Genomic DNA, 15,938 nt, shown 5'->3' on the forward strand with positions numbered 1-15,938 from the left:
AGATATACTTAACTTGATTTTATATATTGTATTATACTTCCTCCCCACAGCTCCTTACACTGTGGTTTTACATGAGTCTATATAAATATGTTCATATACTTACCATTTGTGACACCCAATAGCCGATATGTATTTTTGTGCTGGGGTGTCGTTAAACAAACATTCATTCATTCACATTGACTTAAGTACGTTTATGTATACGGAGCCTGGGGCCTAATTCACAAAGGTCTCTTAGGCTCTGCTAGACAACAAAGCATCTTCTTCGTAAGTGTTTTAGCATTGCACTGCGAGATCGCGAAGTTGTGAGAGTTTAATGAATTAGGCCCCTGGTAACCCATAGGTTACAACATATTTATCAAGTTTATAATGCTGATACCTTGTTGTTTATTCATGTCATTGTACTAATACTTGTGTGTCATTTATAGTTAAACTGCACACAGTTAATCAAAATTTAGGTGGTGGTCACTGGTCTTTTTGTTGTGGAGTTTCTTGACATAGTTTGGTAACCTTCTGGTAACCTGATAGACTGTTCTTGACTTAATTTGATGTCAGCATGTTTGCTTAGGGATAATATTCATTACTACCTGTGGAGCATTTCATAGTAAAAGATGTAAATGATAAAGGTTAATAGTAGAAGCATGTTTTTATTTGGACATCAGGTTTTAACTGAAACCCAAGGAATTCATGTCAAGTCAAAAGTGGAAAAAAAAAAAACTGAGACATATTGCATTTTCTTACACACTCATTAAGATGACCCGGGCGGGATGTAGCCCAATGGTTCGTTCGCTGATGCGCAGTCAGTCTAAGATCGATCCCTGTCGGTGGACCCATTGGGCTATTTCTCGTTCCAGCCAGTGCTCCACAACTGGTGTAACAAATATTATACTGTCTGTGGGATGGTGCATATAAAGGATCCCTTGCTGCTATTGAAAAGAATAGCCCATGAAGTGGCAACAGCGGGTTTCCTCTCTCAATATCTGTGTGGTCCTTAACCATATGTCTGACACCATATAACCATAAATCAATGTGTTGAGTGCATAATTAAATACAACATTTCCTTCATTAAGATGACCCATTGTAGATAAAGATTGTTTCCAGACTTGTGATTGACTACACCACGGTGGTGACCTGTTCACCATGCAGAGCTATACCATCCAGTAAAATAAGGACATCTCAATTTGATTGTTCTGTGACCTGTAAGTTAACCTCAAACTGATACTGTGTCATGCATAAGTTAACATCCGTGTTAGGTGCCATATATATGTTTTATTTTGGTTTCAAGGATATGTAAGAGGGTTCGTCACGAGTATTTTTTTATATGGAAAATATCAACCGAGTCTATGTTAATCGGTATTTGTTGAGGCTCTGCCGAGACAAATACCGATTAACTAGACGAGGTTGATATTTTACACATTAAACAACACGAGTAGCGAATTCTATTTATCCTATAACACTTCTAAAATAAAAAAATTAATTACATTTTTAGTACTATAGTCGCTGCCATCGGTAATATGACGTCATCACGATTAGCACAAATTAGTTTGACATCACACATTTTAACTAAATCTTTGAAAATGTTATGCTCAGGTACACGGATCTTGTTGGCTTGTAAGCAAATGACCCATCCACATTGCCTAGAGATCTTGCAACTTTGCATACCATTATTAACTGGGTTAATACACTAAAATTATCACATGGGTTTATGACATGGATAAGTTACAGGATAAGTAGAATATACTACATTCGTGTTTTGTCAGATACTATTTATCTTACAACTCGTTTTAATGTACCCAACTCACTTTATGAATTATTATCTAGCAAGGAATTGAAGATTGAAATGAATATTGCAATAATGTCGATCAGCCCATTGCAATTAAAGCATGGCAGTTTGGGTATATTATCATGTGCCACAGTTGGAGAACTTAAAGATTGTTGTTGACTCAAGGTATTGGAATTGATTTGGGGTAATTATAGTAATCATTGTAATCACTGTGAGCCACTGCATTAAGCTAGGCCTTTACGGTGTTTTTCATTATGCAGGATATGTGTATGTGTGAGCATCCTTGAGTGTGTGGAGTAAAAATAAATCAAATACACTGAGAGACTTTAATAATGCAATGGGTATTTCAGTGAATATTTTCTTACAGAAATGTCATATCATATATATGAAGCATGTGGACAAATGTCATATCGGAAAAATTGGAATAAAATGTGCTTGAAGCAAAAACCTATGAAAGCTACCATTATTTTGGTTCCCTGCCCTTTTTTACTAATCCACGATAAGTAATGTTAAAAAAAAGAGGTTTTATTGCGAAAACCCCCCAAGTTGTGTTGTTTTCTTTCAAATGCATTTTATTCAATTTTGTTTTTCCGAACAAGATCTTCTTTCTCTTACAGTTGTTACCAGTATTCATTTGTTCGCATGAATAATATATATGATATGGCATTTCTTTAAAACAAAATCAGTGAAATACTCATTGTGTTGATTTATGCCTCTCAGTATATATAGATTAGTCTGGAAGAAGATGCATTTTCATAAACTGAGTCTTATATTTAAATCATTTTACTTCTGTAGCAATTTTTACTGGCAGTAAACAGAAATACACTGAAATATAACCTATGTACAAGTTACATCCTTGGATGTTGCAATTTTTGTAGAACTGGAACAAAAGTACTTTATTTTATATGACTTAAAGAGTCTTTTACACACTGGCAGTGCTGTCTTTTCTACATTTGAAGTTGTAATATTTTATATAATGTGACAGTACTATTACCATGTCCTCTGTACTCTAAAACAGAATGCAACCTTATGATATCTGGAATTTCTAAAACATAAACATGCCATGATACTTAATAGTTGATGCCTTATTTGTCGGTACTTAATGTTTGGCATTTACCATAGTTTGACACCCAATAGCCATGTATTTTTCGTGTTGGGGTGTCGTTAAACATTCATTCATTCATTATTTGTCAGTATTTCAAAAGCAGTGGTATGTGCTATCTTGTCTATTAGAAAGTGCCAAATAATGATGCTAATCAAGAAATAATGAGGTATGTGCACACAGCCATAGATAAAAATGATATGCTAGATTGTCATTAAACAGCTTTGACACTAGGTCAACATTCCTATCTTTTTTGTTGGGATTATCTGAATATGTAACAGGAATAAGCTCTTCCACTGTGTTTTAAGGGGCAGGATTTAGCTCAGTTGGTTGAATGCTTTCCTGAGGTGCTTTGGTCACAGGATCTAATCACCTCGGTAGATCCATTCTCTGAATTGATTTTTTCCTGTCCCAGTCAGTGCCCCACAACAGGCATATCAGAGGTTGTGGTTGACAGCGCTGTCCTGTCTGTGGGAAAGTGCATATAAAAGATCCCTTGCTGCTGATACAAAAATGTCAGAATGATCAAATGTTTGACAGAGGGGCGGGACATAGCCCAGTGGTAAAGCGCCCGCTCGATGCACGGTCGGTCTGGAATTGATCCCAGTAGATGGGCCCATTGGGCTGTTTCTTGTTCCAGCCAGTGTATCACGACTGGTATATCAAAGGCTGTGGTATGTACTACCCTGTCTGTGAGATGGTGCATATAAAAGATCCCTTGCTGCTAATCGAAAAGAGTAGCCCATGAAGAGGCGACAACAGGTTTCCACTCTCAATATCTGTGTGGTCTTTAACCATATGACCGACACCATATAACTGTAAATAAAATGTGTTTATTGCGTTGTTAAATAAAACATTTCCATCTTCTTCTAATAGCCAATGCAGATGATTTATGAATCACTATGCTTGAGTGGTGTCTTATGCATAGTCAGTCTAGGATCGATCTCTGTTAGTGGACCCATTGGACTATTTCTTGTTACAGCCAGTGCTCCAAAGCTGGTATGTACTATCCTGTGTGTGGGATACTGTAAATAAAAGATCTCTTGCTGCTTATCGGTAGGAGTAGCCCATTGCATGGTGGCAGCAGGTTTCCTCTCATTATTTGCGTGGTCCTTAACCATACGTCAGATGCTGTATAACTATAAATGAATGAATGCATGATTGAATGATTGTTTAACGACACACCAACACATCCATAAATAAAATGTGTGTTGTTAAATAAAACATTCCTTCCTTCCTTTTTTCTAGTGTTGTCGTTAAACAAAACAAACTTTAACTGTGTCTTTCCTCTGTATTGTACAAGCACAGTTGAATGTCCTGCAGATTGGTACCACATGAATTGACACCAGTATTCCTTAAATTGTTCATGACAACATTCACCAGTTGCCGTGACTTTCTGGCTCTTAGGACTGCAGCATACCGGTGCTGATTGATAACGGTTTGTTCAGTGAAACAACACCTCCAGAGGGTGCAATAAGTGAAAACAACACCTCCAGAGGGTGCAATAAGTGAAAACAACTGGCTAATTGCTAGGAGAGACTGCTACAGGATTACTTTCATAGACTGAGAATTCCATATACATGGATTATGGAGGGTTACATTGTACAGCTTGCATTAATACTCAGAAGGTCACACACCATCGTTATCTGTGTTTATGTTTTTTTCTATTCCTGTCTGTGTAAGCTATTCTGTTTATGCCACCAAATATATTGAGTACATCACTGACAGATTTGACAAATTGTGTGTAGCAAACATGGGTATATTTATCACCAACCAAGATAAAAGATAAAAAGCCAAGAGACAAGTCAGTATCACTGTCATGGAACAATTAGAAACATGATGATTGGTGTACTTTTAAATATTTCCATGTAAGAGTAATCTATACTAGTCACAAGACGTTAAGGGCCACATTAACACTGTATCTGAAGGAGGTAGCTCATTCACTGTGTCAATGGTATGTATATGATGTGTAATTAATGGATGATGGAATGTCTCACTTGCAGACAACTCGCTACTTGTTTGATGGACATGCCATCATTCAACCATGGCAGGGCTCAACCACAGTCCAGAATGCTTAATTTACGTCTTGGTGACATGGTTATCTAAAACCAGATGCAAAGAAATTTGTACCCTCCCAACCTTAATCAAACATGAAAGATGTTAACATTTAACAGGAATTTCACATGCACCATGCATTTGTCAGGCAGGTGCCCTGCTTAGTCAACAAAAACAAAAAGTTTTTAAAGTCAAACAATTTTTGGATTTGTTTATGTATTTGCCATACACTTTCTACTGGTGACCAAACAAGCTGTGAGTAAAAGGCTGATGTACATGCAATCTGCAATGCTTTAACTACTTTTGTAACCTACTTTTTATTACATGTCACCACCCCAGAATTTTGTGATACTGGACCTTATCTTGCTGTGACTAGTATATTTTCACTTGACTGCATGAGCATACATACACATTGTGACAGTATGCGGACCCTGTGTATCTTGGTTAATTTATGAGTGGCTTATAAATTAACCAATATATACTCTGAGTCTAAATATTGATCCAAGTAATAAACATCTGGCCTTGTAGAACATGGTCAACAGCCTGCCGTTAACAAAAGGAGATCTTATAATCATGCCATGTAAACTTTATCTGAACTCCATTGATGTCTATAATTATGTATCTCATGTGTTCTGGCTGATAATTGCATTTTCATCTGAGGTTGGTCCACCCCATGGAAACTAGCTGTGGGGAGTATGTTTTTATATTAACAGCTTGTTTAGATGCAGGTGATTGATATGTATTTAATTAAAGAGAGACCTCAGTGGGAGCTAATGTTTATTATGACTACAATCATTTCATATTATCACACACATTTTTAACTTCCCAACATATGGATTCACTGGCCTTGTTCGTGTAGTGATCAAGCTATCGAACTGACTTAAGGCTATAGTGACATCACTCACAGTGAGCAGGCAGAGTGAGAGTGAGTGAGTGAGTGAGTGAATGAGTGAGTAAGATTAGATAGATAAGATAAAATGTATTGCATTTAAACATTCCTCATGGGAACAGAGTGCACAAAATAACATTAAAAAATTGCAATATCAACAAACAATTAATAACATTAAAAAATTGCAATATCAACAAACAATTAATGACTATTTTTACATACCTATATACATATACATGTATGTCACTACTATATAATTCATTATATTGGAAAACCAACTTGCAAATAACACCTATGTTGGTTGGGTGGGTGAGTGAGTGAGTGAGTGAGTGAGTGAGTGAGTGAGTGAGTGAGTGAGTGAGCGAGTGAGTTAGTTTTGATGGCTCAAATGGAAAGGTGTAAGATCTCTATTTTTGTGTTGCCTTTATGAAGTGAAAAGGCAAGATACAGCTATTACATTTCCAGCAGGTTTGAAGCACTACCCCAGTATTATCCTTCCATCATAGAATGTTACAACGCTGGCCTCAGTGTTCTAGTGCTTAAGCAGTTGGACCTAAGGCTGCATGGTAGGTACTGGGTTTGCATCCCAGTACCAGCTTCCTCCCAGAGCAAGTTTAACAACTCATTGGGTAGGTGTAAATCCACTAGACCGACAACTAACCACTGACCTAGACATACGATCCATATAGACGAAATGTGTCCAGGACAGCATGCTTGAACCTTAATTAGATATAAGCATGAAAATTGGTATAGTTGCTAAAAATCTCTGTTTACAATATTCATCCTGAAATGGTGATGAATATGAAAACAAATTTTATATGTATTTATTTAAAGGGGCCAAGGTCAAAACTTAGCTGCTGCAGGCTATCAATTGAGTATACCGATATTATTAATCACATGGTTCAACATAACAGGGTTAATAATAATCATACAAAGCTTATGTGTAATAACAAGTGTAATGACGTAATTTTGGGAAGCAACGACATAACATGACGTTGCTTCCGCAGTCCTAACCCAGACTGCATGTGAAATATGACGTCATTTCTTCGTCGTCTTCTAGTTGTGGTTGAAACATTTGGAGACGGCCCTTGTTATTCATAAACATTTACAATAATAATATGGATAATAAAGAAATTATTACACTCGCGTGTGTTTCGTACTGATTTTACGAAACTTTTGTCAGGATTTGTATATTACCCTCACTCTCGCTCAGGCAATACAAAAATCCTGACACTCCTTTCATAAAATAAGTATGACACACAAGCTCGTATGATAATCTCTATTTATTTGATCGTATAGCAGGGGTGAAGCTGGATCCAATTTGTAGAGAGCAAAGTCATTTCTCCCTCTAACTTTGAGGGAGAACTTTCCATTATGATTTTGTTTCTGTATACAAAGCAAAAACTAAACAAAATACGCAATCAGAGCGGTAATGGTCTGCCCATGCGCGGGTGTTTATGTTATACATCCGGCAAGGGGAGATCATTCTGCAATGGAGGTTATGACTCTGGGTCATATAGCATTGTTGTTGTGCTAATACTAGGTAAGTATGAATAGTAATGAAAATTAGAAACAAATTTTCTAAATTAATTCAATATTGTTTTATGATTCCTACATTTTTAATTATATGTTTACAGTTTTTGTTCATCCCGAGAAAGTGCATACAGATAATACGATATCCACCAAATAATATATAATCTCTAAAAACATAATGCATCAGAAATTCCTAAAAACATAATGTACCGCACTTGTAATCCCTAAGGGGTGGGAGGTAGCCCAGTGGTAAAGCGATTGCTTGATGCGAGGTTGGTGTGGGATCGATCCCTATCAGTGGGCCCATTGGGCTATTTCTTGTTCCAGCCAGTGCACCACTACTGGTATTTCAAATGCCGTGGTATGTACTATCCTGTCTGTTGGATGGTGCTTGTAAAAGATTCCTTGCTACTAATGGAAAACTGTAGCAGGCTTCCTCTAAGACTATATGTCAAAATGACCAAATGATTGACATCCAATAGCCGATGATTAATTTAGGGATTGTCTGTTATTTCTTTTACGTTCATCGGGGTATGCAAAAAAAAAAAATCATCAGCAAACTGTGAATTTGGCGAAGCCATTCTTTCATAAGTTTGCAGATTATTTTTGTTTGTTCATACCCAGATGAATGTAAAAAGAAATAAGGGACAATACTTACAATTAAATTTGAATGATACTTGCTAATAAAAACACTAAAACTGCATACTTTATTTTGAATTATTTTTGGTCCATAAACAATAACTCTCAATAAGACAACTTGCCCATATAAAATGACATCGTCAGATATGTTCCCTGACAACATAATTTTTACATACATCGAGAAATGAACAAACTTCCATTGCTACGTCTGGACTAATGGGATGACGTTAAGTTGTAATGAATGTAATGGAAATTTAATTATAAATCAATGTCTTCATAATACAAATTAAAAATAAAAAACTATAGTCTTTATTTGTACCCAAACATATATATGAAAGTTGTGGGTCTAGTGTGTGACTTGTCGAGCCAAGGCCACAAGCTTATATATGTTGATGAACTAGTCGTGGTCGAAGTATCTTCTACAAAGACTGTAAAGTCAATTTAATAATGATTTCAATATAAATTTGCCTATTTCTGAAAGCGATCCCCTAATATGGTATGATGATGTTCTGTTCTTGTCTTCAAGAGAAACGGATCACTTGGTATTGTGCTGATCAGTTAAACACATAAAACAATTTTCTATCTAACTAAGCTATTTGTTTTCAGCATGTGATTGGAAACAAGCATTTTTTTGTTTGTTTTGGCCTAAAGGTTAAAGTCATTGCTGGTGTGCATCCATGACTGACTATGTAGGACATGTACTTTGATTAGGTATACCATGGAGAGGCTGAGTGTGTTTCAAGATGCAATTCTGTGCTTGATATTGGAAATCTGACCTCATTGTTTATCTAACAACCATCTTATGCCATTACTTTGTGGACTGTAGCTCAACTTGTTTATTGCAGCAATAAATGTCACATTTATATTGTGGTTGGCTATTTTCTTAAAAATTCTTTGATATAATTGTGTTGTTACGGAAGGGATTTTTGACAGTTGACAGAGGAGTATGGTATTTTACAAGTAGGTATTTGAGAAGAATGGTAATGGATTTTAAGAATATTTTGTTTCATTTTAAACTCTATAGCTATTTGTATCTAAAGCTTGGCATACACCTGCTGATTAATGCCGACTCGACAATTGCAGGTGTGTGCAGGCCAAAGATATGACTATTTCTTCTAGTCTCCAGTTTGCCTCCATTTGAATTTTGAATCAGGAGTCAAGAGTTGTCAGCTGGTCTGTGTTGGCCAAAGACAACAGTTTGTGCTGATTCCTGGTGTGCACCCAATTACTGGTCTGATGTGACAGTCGGTGCTAATTTAGCCAATAACAGCACAGTATTTGATCATGTGATTGACAATGCTTTAGTGCAAATGCTGATTCAGCCTACTTAGTTATTGAGGTTTTGCAGTTGATGATTTGGGTTGTTTGCTTGTTGTGTTTTTGTTAATCATTTTAGATGTTTGTTTTATAAGTAACCTTTACAAGTACACACATACAGAAATTTATATACACACATGCACAAAAGAACATGTGCATAAATTTCCATAGAAAGTATCAAATCTCATTATAGAAATGGAATATTTGGTCAACAATATGCCAGTATATTTTAAACTATAGTGTATCTAATATTGTTTCACTTTGTTAAGAGAGAGAGATTGAAAATCAGAACATGCTGTTCTCATATAGGCTATTCCTGTGAGAAACGTAGCATTGTCGAGTAGTTGCAAGGGATCTTATGTGTTCTATTTTTCCAACAGACAGGGCAGTATATCCTATGGCTTTTGATGTATCAGATGTGGACTAGTGGTTGGAATGGAGTAAAACTGATATCAAGGGCTTCTGATCCACAGATCTACACAACCTCTGACTCTAAGCTACATTCTGGCATATTCGCTATGGATACAGAAAATTAAAAACTGAAAACAAGATGAAATGTTTTTGAAGCGGTCATTATGATTTTGTTCCTTTTTGTGAAAGTGGCCCATGTGTTGGTCTGTTGTTGTTTGTAATTGGAGATTAAACTTATGGGAATATTTTTAAAATTTCAGAACTAGGTCCAAGTTGGACCATGACAAAGAAGAGAAAGCTGCATCCAAGGAAAAAATGTCCAGGTAAATTACAACGTTCAATAACCACTTTATTTGAATATCACCTGTCCAGAAATGTTCAGGTAAATTACAACATTCAATAACCACGTTATTTGAATATCACCTGTTCCAAAATGCTACTCTGGTGACTTTTATTGGCCACAGGTTCATTGTTGTAACACATTTTTATGCTACAAAAACTAGACAATTACTAGTGTATTTATTATTTATTTACTGGTTTATAATCTTTAGTTATTTCACTAATGTTATAAAACCACTGTCACACATTTGTCTTTTTTTTATTTGATAGTAAAGCAACCAAAGAAACATTTTTATATGTGCATGTACCGGTGTTGGTTTTTTCATTGGCTTATAAACCTAAAAGAAATAATTTTTAATTTAAAAAGATAATATTCATATTGCATTTAAAATGTGTTTCTGTTGTTTCCTCCATAAATGAGTTTGCAAAAATTACAGATAGATTTGTTGTCACTGAGCTGTCTTGAAAAAGTAAGTGTGACATCAACTTAGAGCATGCCTATTCTTGTCGATAAATTGAAACACACTATTCTTACATGGTGTTATTCAACTTCAATGTATATCTGTTACATGTTATATGAATATCAAGTTTAAAACACAGTGACTCATTTTAATTGTTGATACAGTTAATTCTATATATGTCCTTGTTATTTTTAATTGTTTCCTCTTTGTTATTTATTGTAAAACACATAGCTTGCAAAACTTTACATGTACTGTGTATAAAGAATGGTAATCATGATGTATTGGCTATTGATGTTTCCCCAACTACAATACAAAACAAAAAGTCTTATTTGATTTGGATGCACAATAAGTGGTCAAATATTCATTATAGTGTCGTTAAGGGCTTTGAAACAGTTTAAAACATTTTCAAATGTGTATAAAGAGTACTCTTTTTGGCAACCCCCTTCTTAATCCTAAGTGTTCATCACAGTTTTGATTTTGAAAAAGAAAGAAACAAACACTTTATTATTTTACAGGTCATATGCATGAAATAATAAAGAAAATAATTTTATCAATGATAATAATACAGAAGTACTTTTTTTAATTTAAGAAAATGTTTTGAAAATATATATTATATTAAAATAAGATAAATTTCTGATCACTGCAAACTTTTATTAGTAATAAACAATTTGTGAACATATTGGGCTGAATGTATGAAGCCTGTTTTTGTTTTAAATGTGTGTAATGCATAAACATCTGTTATTAAGAAAAACAGGCTTCACAAATTTAACCCTATTTGTTTTAAGTGTCCATTGACAATACCATACATCATGTAGTGTTCATAGTCATGAGAATTCCATCAGTTTCCATCCTTTAAATCAGTATAGCTCTACGGCTGAAAGAGACCATTTATCATTTTATTAATATAATCATTAATGGCATACAATTTGCTTTAGATTGCACCAAATCTAAGGTGATGAACACTGTGCCTAAAATAAGTACACCTGACCTTGAAACATTTCACTTCAGAACTGCTAAAATGTTATGCTTGAATTAGACTAAAATAACTTGAAATGCATTTTTGAGTATCTACAAATTTTAACCCTTCAGCATTTGTTAATAGCATTATTGTGCTAAAAATACCATGATATGCTCAAAAGAGACCCCCCCAAAAACGTGTGCCAAAATTAGTGTGATCTAAACTAAAGCCCTGGTATAATAAAATGAATTAATTTCCCAAAGATGTATCCCCCACCCGCTACCGACCCCGGTTGGGCTGCTGTGCTCTTTTGCACTTGCCAGTACAGACGATCCCTTCCTCCCACCCACCCTACCCTTTTCCTGTCCTGGATGGAGGAGCAGGCCCAGGCTGACACCTGGGCCCATGACAGGCGTGCACTACAACAGCTTGTTCTGAATGTTGCCGTAAAACCCTATGACCTGACCTGATCTAAAAGATGTATTTTTAAACTCTGTATTTTCAGTTTATTGTATATAATCAAAGACAACAGCTTACATTGTATCACTTCTGAACACATAGCAGTCTTTAAATTTGACATCGTTGTTACTATGTAAATGTAACAGAGATGAATATTCGTATTCACAAGATTTTTCTGGCATTTACTGGATTTTAGAGCTACTTAATAACAGTTCCTGTCTGTGTTTTTTGATGAAACCATACATTAACCTGCTATTTTTTCAAGTCCCTGATGTAATAACAAGTTATGGTGCTGCCTAATAATTGTTTCAGTCCATATTTTGTGATGGAACCTTTCTGTATTACCCGCTATTTGTCAAGACTAACATAGCATTGTGGATGACATTTAATCGTAAACTAGTCAGAATAACATTTCCAGGGGTCATTGTCCTTCTGTCACATAGACACTCAGTTGGAACAGTGTCAGATATATTAATAAGCTGCCAATTAGTAACACATAAATTCTTATCATTATTAAAACTAAATCAGTGTGCGTCATAACGCATGTTATAACTCATGAGCAGATTAATAGCAGGTTACATACATGTTAAACAGTAACACCTGCTTAAGTAGATACCTCTGTTTAACAGCCACCTGTCGTAAGAATTCACCATAATAATCTCTCAGAACTTGTGGGATGGTGCATATAAAAGATCCCTTGCTGCTAATCGAAAAGAGTAGCCCATGATGTGGCGACAGCGGGTTTCCTCTCAATATCTGTGTGGTCCTTAAAGGGACATACCCTAGTTTCATCCCGTGAAAATTAACACTATGTTTAGTTAATCTATAAACCTGTAACACGTGTGGATTAAGTTACAATTGAGTGAAACATGAGTCTGTGACTTTGAAATGGTGAAATACTCTCTAAAAATAGACTACAACTTAACTCCATAACTGTTATTTCTCAGACGCACGTGCGTTTAAAAAAATATAATAAATGCATTTTGTGATATTAAAAACACCAGGATGACCAAAAACACTTCGAATGTACGGTAATGGTTAATCTAAACAATAAAATCTAAGTAAAGTATGATTTCAGTTATCAAAAGACGGCCATAATAGTAAAAATATGCCTTAGTGTTTAAAAACTAGGGTATGTCCCTTTAACCATATGTCTGACGCCATATAACCGTAAATAAAATGTTGAGTGCGTCATTAAATAAAACATTTCCTTCCTTCCTTCCTCTCAGAACTTCAAATGTAGCAGATACTTATTTGTATTAAGCAAGCACAGCGATCTATTTATTATTAGCCACATTTTAATTCTCTGTTGATGCTTAGTTTTCCAGTTAATGCAGGTTGAACTGTGTGTGTATAGTACTACTTATAATGACCTCATTCTAAGGTCAAATACCAACATCTGTGCTGCTTTAAGAATGGTATGTAAGGGATCCAAACAAAAATGACTTAACACAGATTGTTGGAGCCTAAGCCCCACTATACCAACTTGATTCTAAACACATACGTGCAAATTCCATTTGTCTGTGATCTGTATGTGTGTACGTATGTGTACAGAATTAATAATGCATAGATGCATACATGGAATCTACTGAGCCTATTATGGATTATATATTGTGGATTACATACATGTATATGCATACGGATTATGGACCAATTGAATTTGTACCCAACAGTTACCCCCATCTTGGGACACAGAAAAGCATTCAAGTTTTTACATCCTTGATATGTACATGCTTCGAAAAATATAATTTGGACATCAAGTGAGATTTCAAGACAATAAAATTTGAGAAGCAAATATTGCTCCCCATTCCACAAAATTAATTTTTAGCCTTTAACACATTTATTTTTAGAGTTAATGATTTGACCTACTGTGAGGTTGACCTGCTATTATTACACTCAAAGTTCCACTTCCACATTTACCTAACAGGGGCATTCCTGAATGTGTAGCCATTATGGCATGTTAACATGTACCAGACTTTAATCATTCAAATAACATATTATTTACACTGACAATCAGAATCATATATTTAAAATATAGATCATACACTCGATCTTGCGAGGCCACTTGAATCTTACACATTTTGTTTCATGTTATTGAAATGTTATATTTAATGTACTTTAAACATTTATTAGGCAGGCTATAGATAGTACAGTACAATGGCTGTCAGTGTCCACAAGGCTTCAGGTGGCTGAACAGTCTGTGTGGGTTAGATCTGTATTGTGATCAGATCGTGTCAACCGACTGCTTCTTTTCGATTGGGGTCAGCTGTTGCATGCATTCAACCAGTTCCCACTTCTTCACTTACAGGGCTTCATTCTCGATGGTGGATCTAAGGGGGACGCCAGGAGCCCTGGCATCCCCTAAATTTTGCGTCAGTTATATATATATTTTTATTTTTCGTTTTTTATGTTGGAGAATCTGAGGATTCCCTTCGGGAATGTTCAGTGGCCCCCTCACCTAAATGGATTTTCTGGATCCGCCACTGATTCTGGACCTGAGAGTCTCTTGTCACTAGGCTGTAGAATTGTTGTCAGACATTGAGGACTACTAGTAGTAGGGTTTTGCTCACAGTGGTCTTTGTGCGTGATGACAAAAGTTTGTTTTATTTAACGATACCACTTGAGCACATTGATTTATTTTGGCTATTGGATGTCAAACATATGGTCATTTCAACACAGACATACGACTCATAGAGAGGAAACCTGCTAAATTTTTACCATTAGTAGCAAGGGATCTTTTATATGCACCATCCCACAGACAGGATACTAGTCGTGGTGCACTGGTTGTGATGGAGAAATAACCCAATGGGTGTGATATAATGTCATGCCTGGCTAACGCTTTAAGAATCCTACCAGTACTGTTACTGCTGTTGACTATACAGCTTGTAATCAGTGCAGTAAGGTCATGAATTCCACACTACGCCACAAACCAACACCACCACTCATAAGTTTCTGTATCGTTAACAGTTTTGTGGTAGAAAAGAAGAACGTATGGTAACCCCCTGCCCCCCAAAACAACAAACAAAAACCCACAAAACAAAGCAAACACCAAAAGCCTGTGAATTAGCAGAATATCTCATGGTTCAATAAAGATAAAAAGTGGTAAAGGTCAAATTGCTGGTGTATCTGTGTGGCTGGTTGTGTACACCGACTGGGCCAAACTTATGTAAAGTGTTGTTGTGGCCATTGGCCAACTGTTATGATTATCTCAGTCCTGAGTGTATAAGGTCCACACTCAGTTAATTACCAATGCTTATAAATATCTGTAGGTATACGTTGTAGGCCAATGACCTCAAACTGTTTGCCAAAACGAGAGTAGACCACCATTATCTTTTTGTCCACCATTTTAAAAAAAAGAGAAGTTTTATTTCGAAGATATACGAATGAATGAATGAATGAATGTTTAACGACACCCCAGCACGAAAAATACATCGGCTATTGGGTGTCAAACTATGGTAATGCAAATAAATAAAGTGATGATCAACATCAATATAAAAATTCAAGGTTTAAACAAAAACAGTGCAAAGAACTGTGCAAAAATACAAATACAAATATCACAGAATTTTACGGACACCGAATTTTACTCTAAACTTCAATTTGTGCTGTATTGGCCATTCTCAAAGAGAATGTTACACCCCTGCACCACGGTGAGGTTACAGCACGCGCAGGGGATGAAGATATACATGCACAGGTGTATGGGAAAGCTATACAATGTAAATAAATAAATGAAATTGCTTTCTTTTCTGATTTTTCAAACATTTTAAACCTTTAAAACACATTTTTCTAAAAAACCAAATTACATACCCTTCCTATATGGCTAAAAAATTATTTTGTCTTGGAGATATAATTTTCATTGTCTCGCTATTTTACTTTGTAAAGGTGTAGACCTGTATTATTTTTCCAGTGCCTGCATCAACTTTTGTGTTTGACTCATCGTTAAAGTTTGCATTTATATGTAGCTCTATTTCTCGCAAATTATAAATCTTAAAAGTTAG

General features: G+C 35.6%; 1 protein-coding gene across 3 annotated transcripts in view; it reads left to right on the plus strand.

The window, feature by feature from the left end:
* LOC121371656 (hypoxia-inducible factor 1-alpha-like) overlaps positions 1 to 15,938 on the plus strand; it is a 188,245-nt gene that overhangs the window by 26,677 nt on the left and 145,630 nt on the right. For 2 of the 3 annotated variants that reach the window (XM_041497704.1, XM_041497706.1), the window contains exon 2: positions 9,987 to 10,049. In XM_041497704.1, coding sequence (XP_041353638.1) covers positions 9,987 to 10,049 — 63 coding nt within the window. Of the gene's footprint in view, positions 1 to 8,830; positions 8,959 to 9,986; positions 10,050 to 15,938 lie in introns of those variants that run through there. The other variant, XM_041497705.1, reaches the window with a different exon arrangement.

The sequence above is a fragment of the Gigantopelta aegis genome, chromosome 4 (genome assembly GCF_016097555.1).
Source record: "Gigantopelta aegis isolate Gae_Host chromosome 4, Gae_host_genome, whole genome shotgun sequence".
NCBI classification, from domain to species: Eukaryota; Metazoa; Mollusca; class Gastropoda; order Neomphalida; family Peltospiridae; genus Gigantopelta; species Gigantopelta aegis.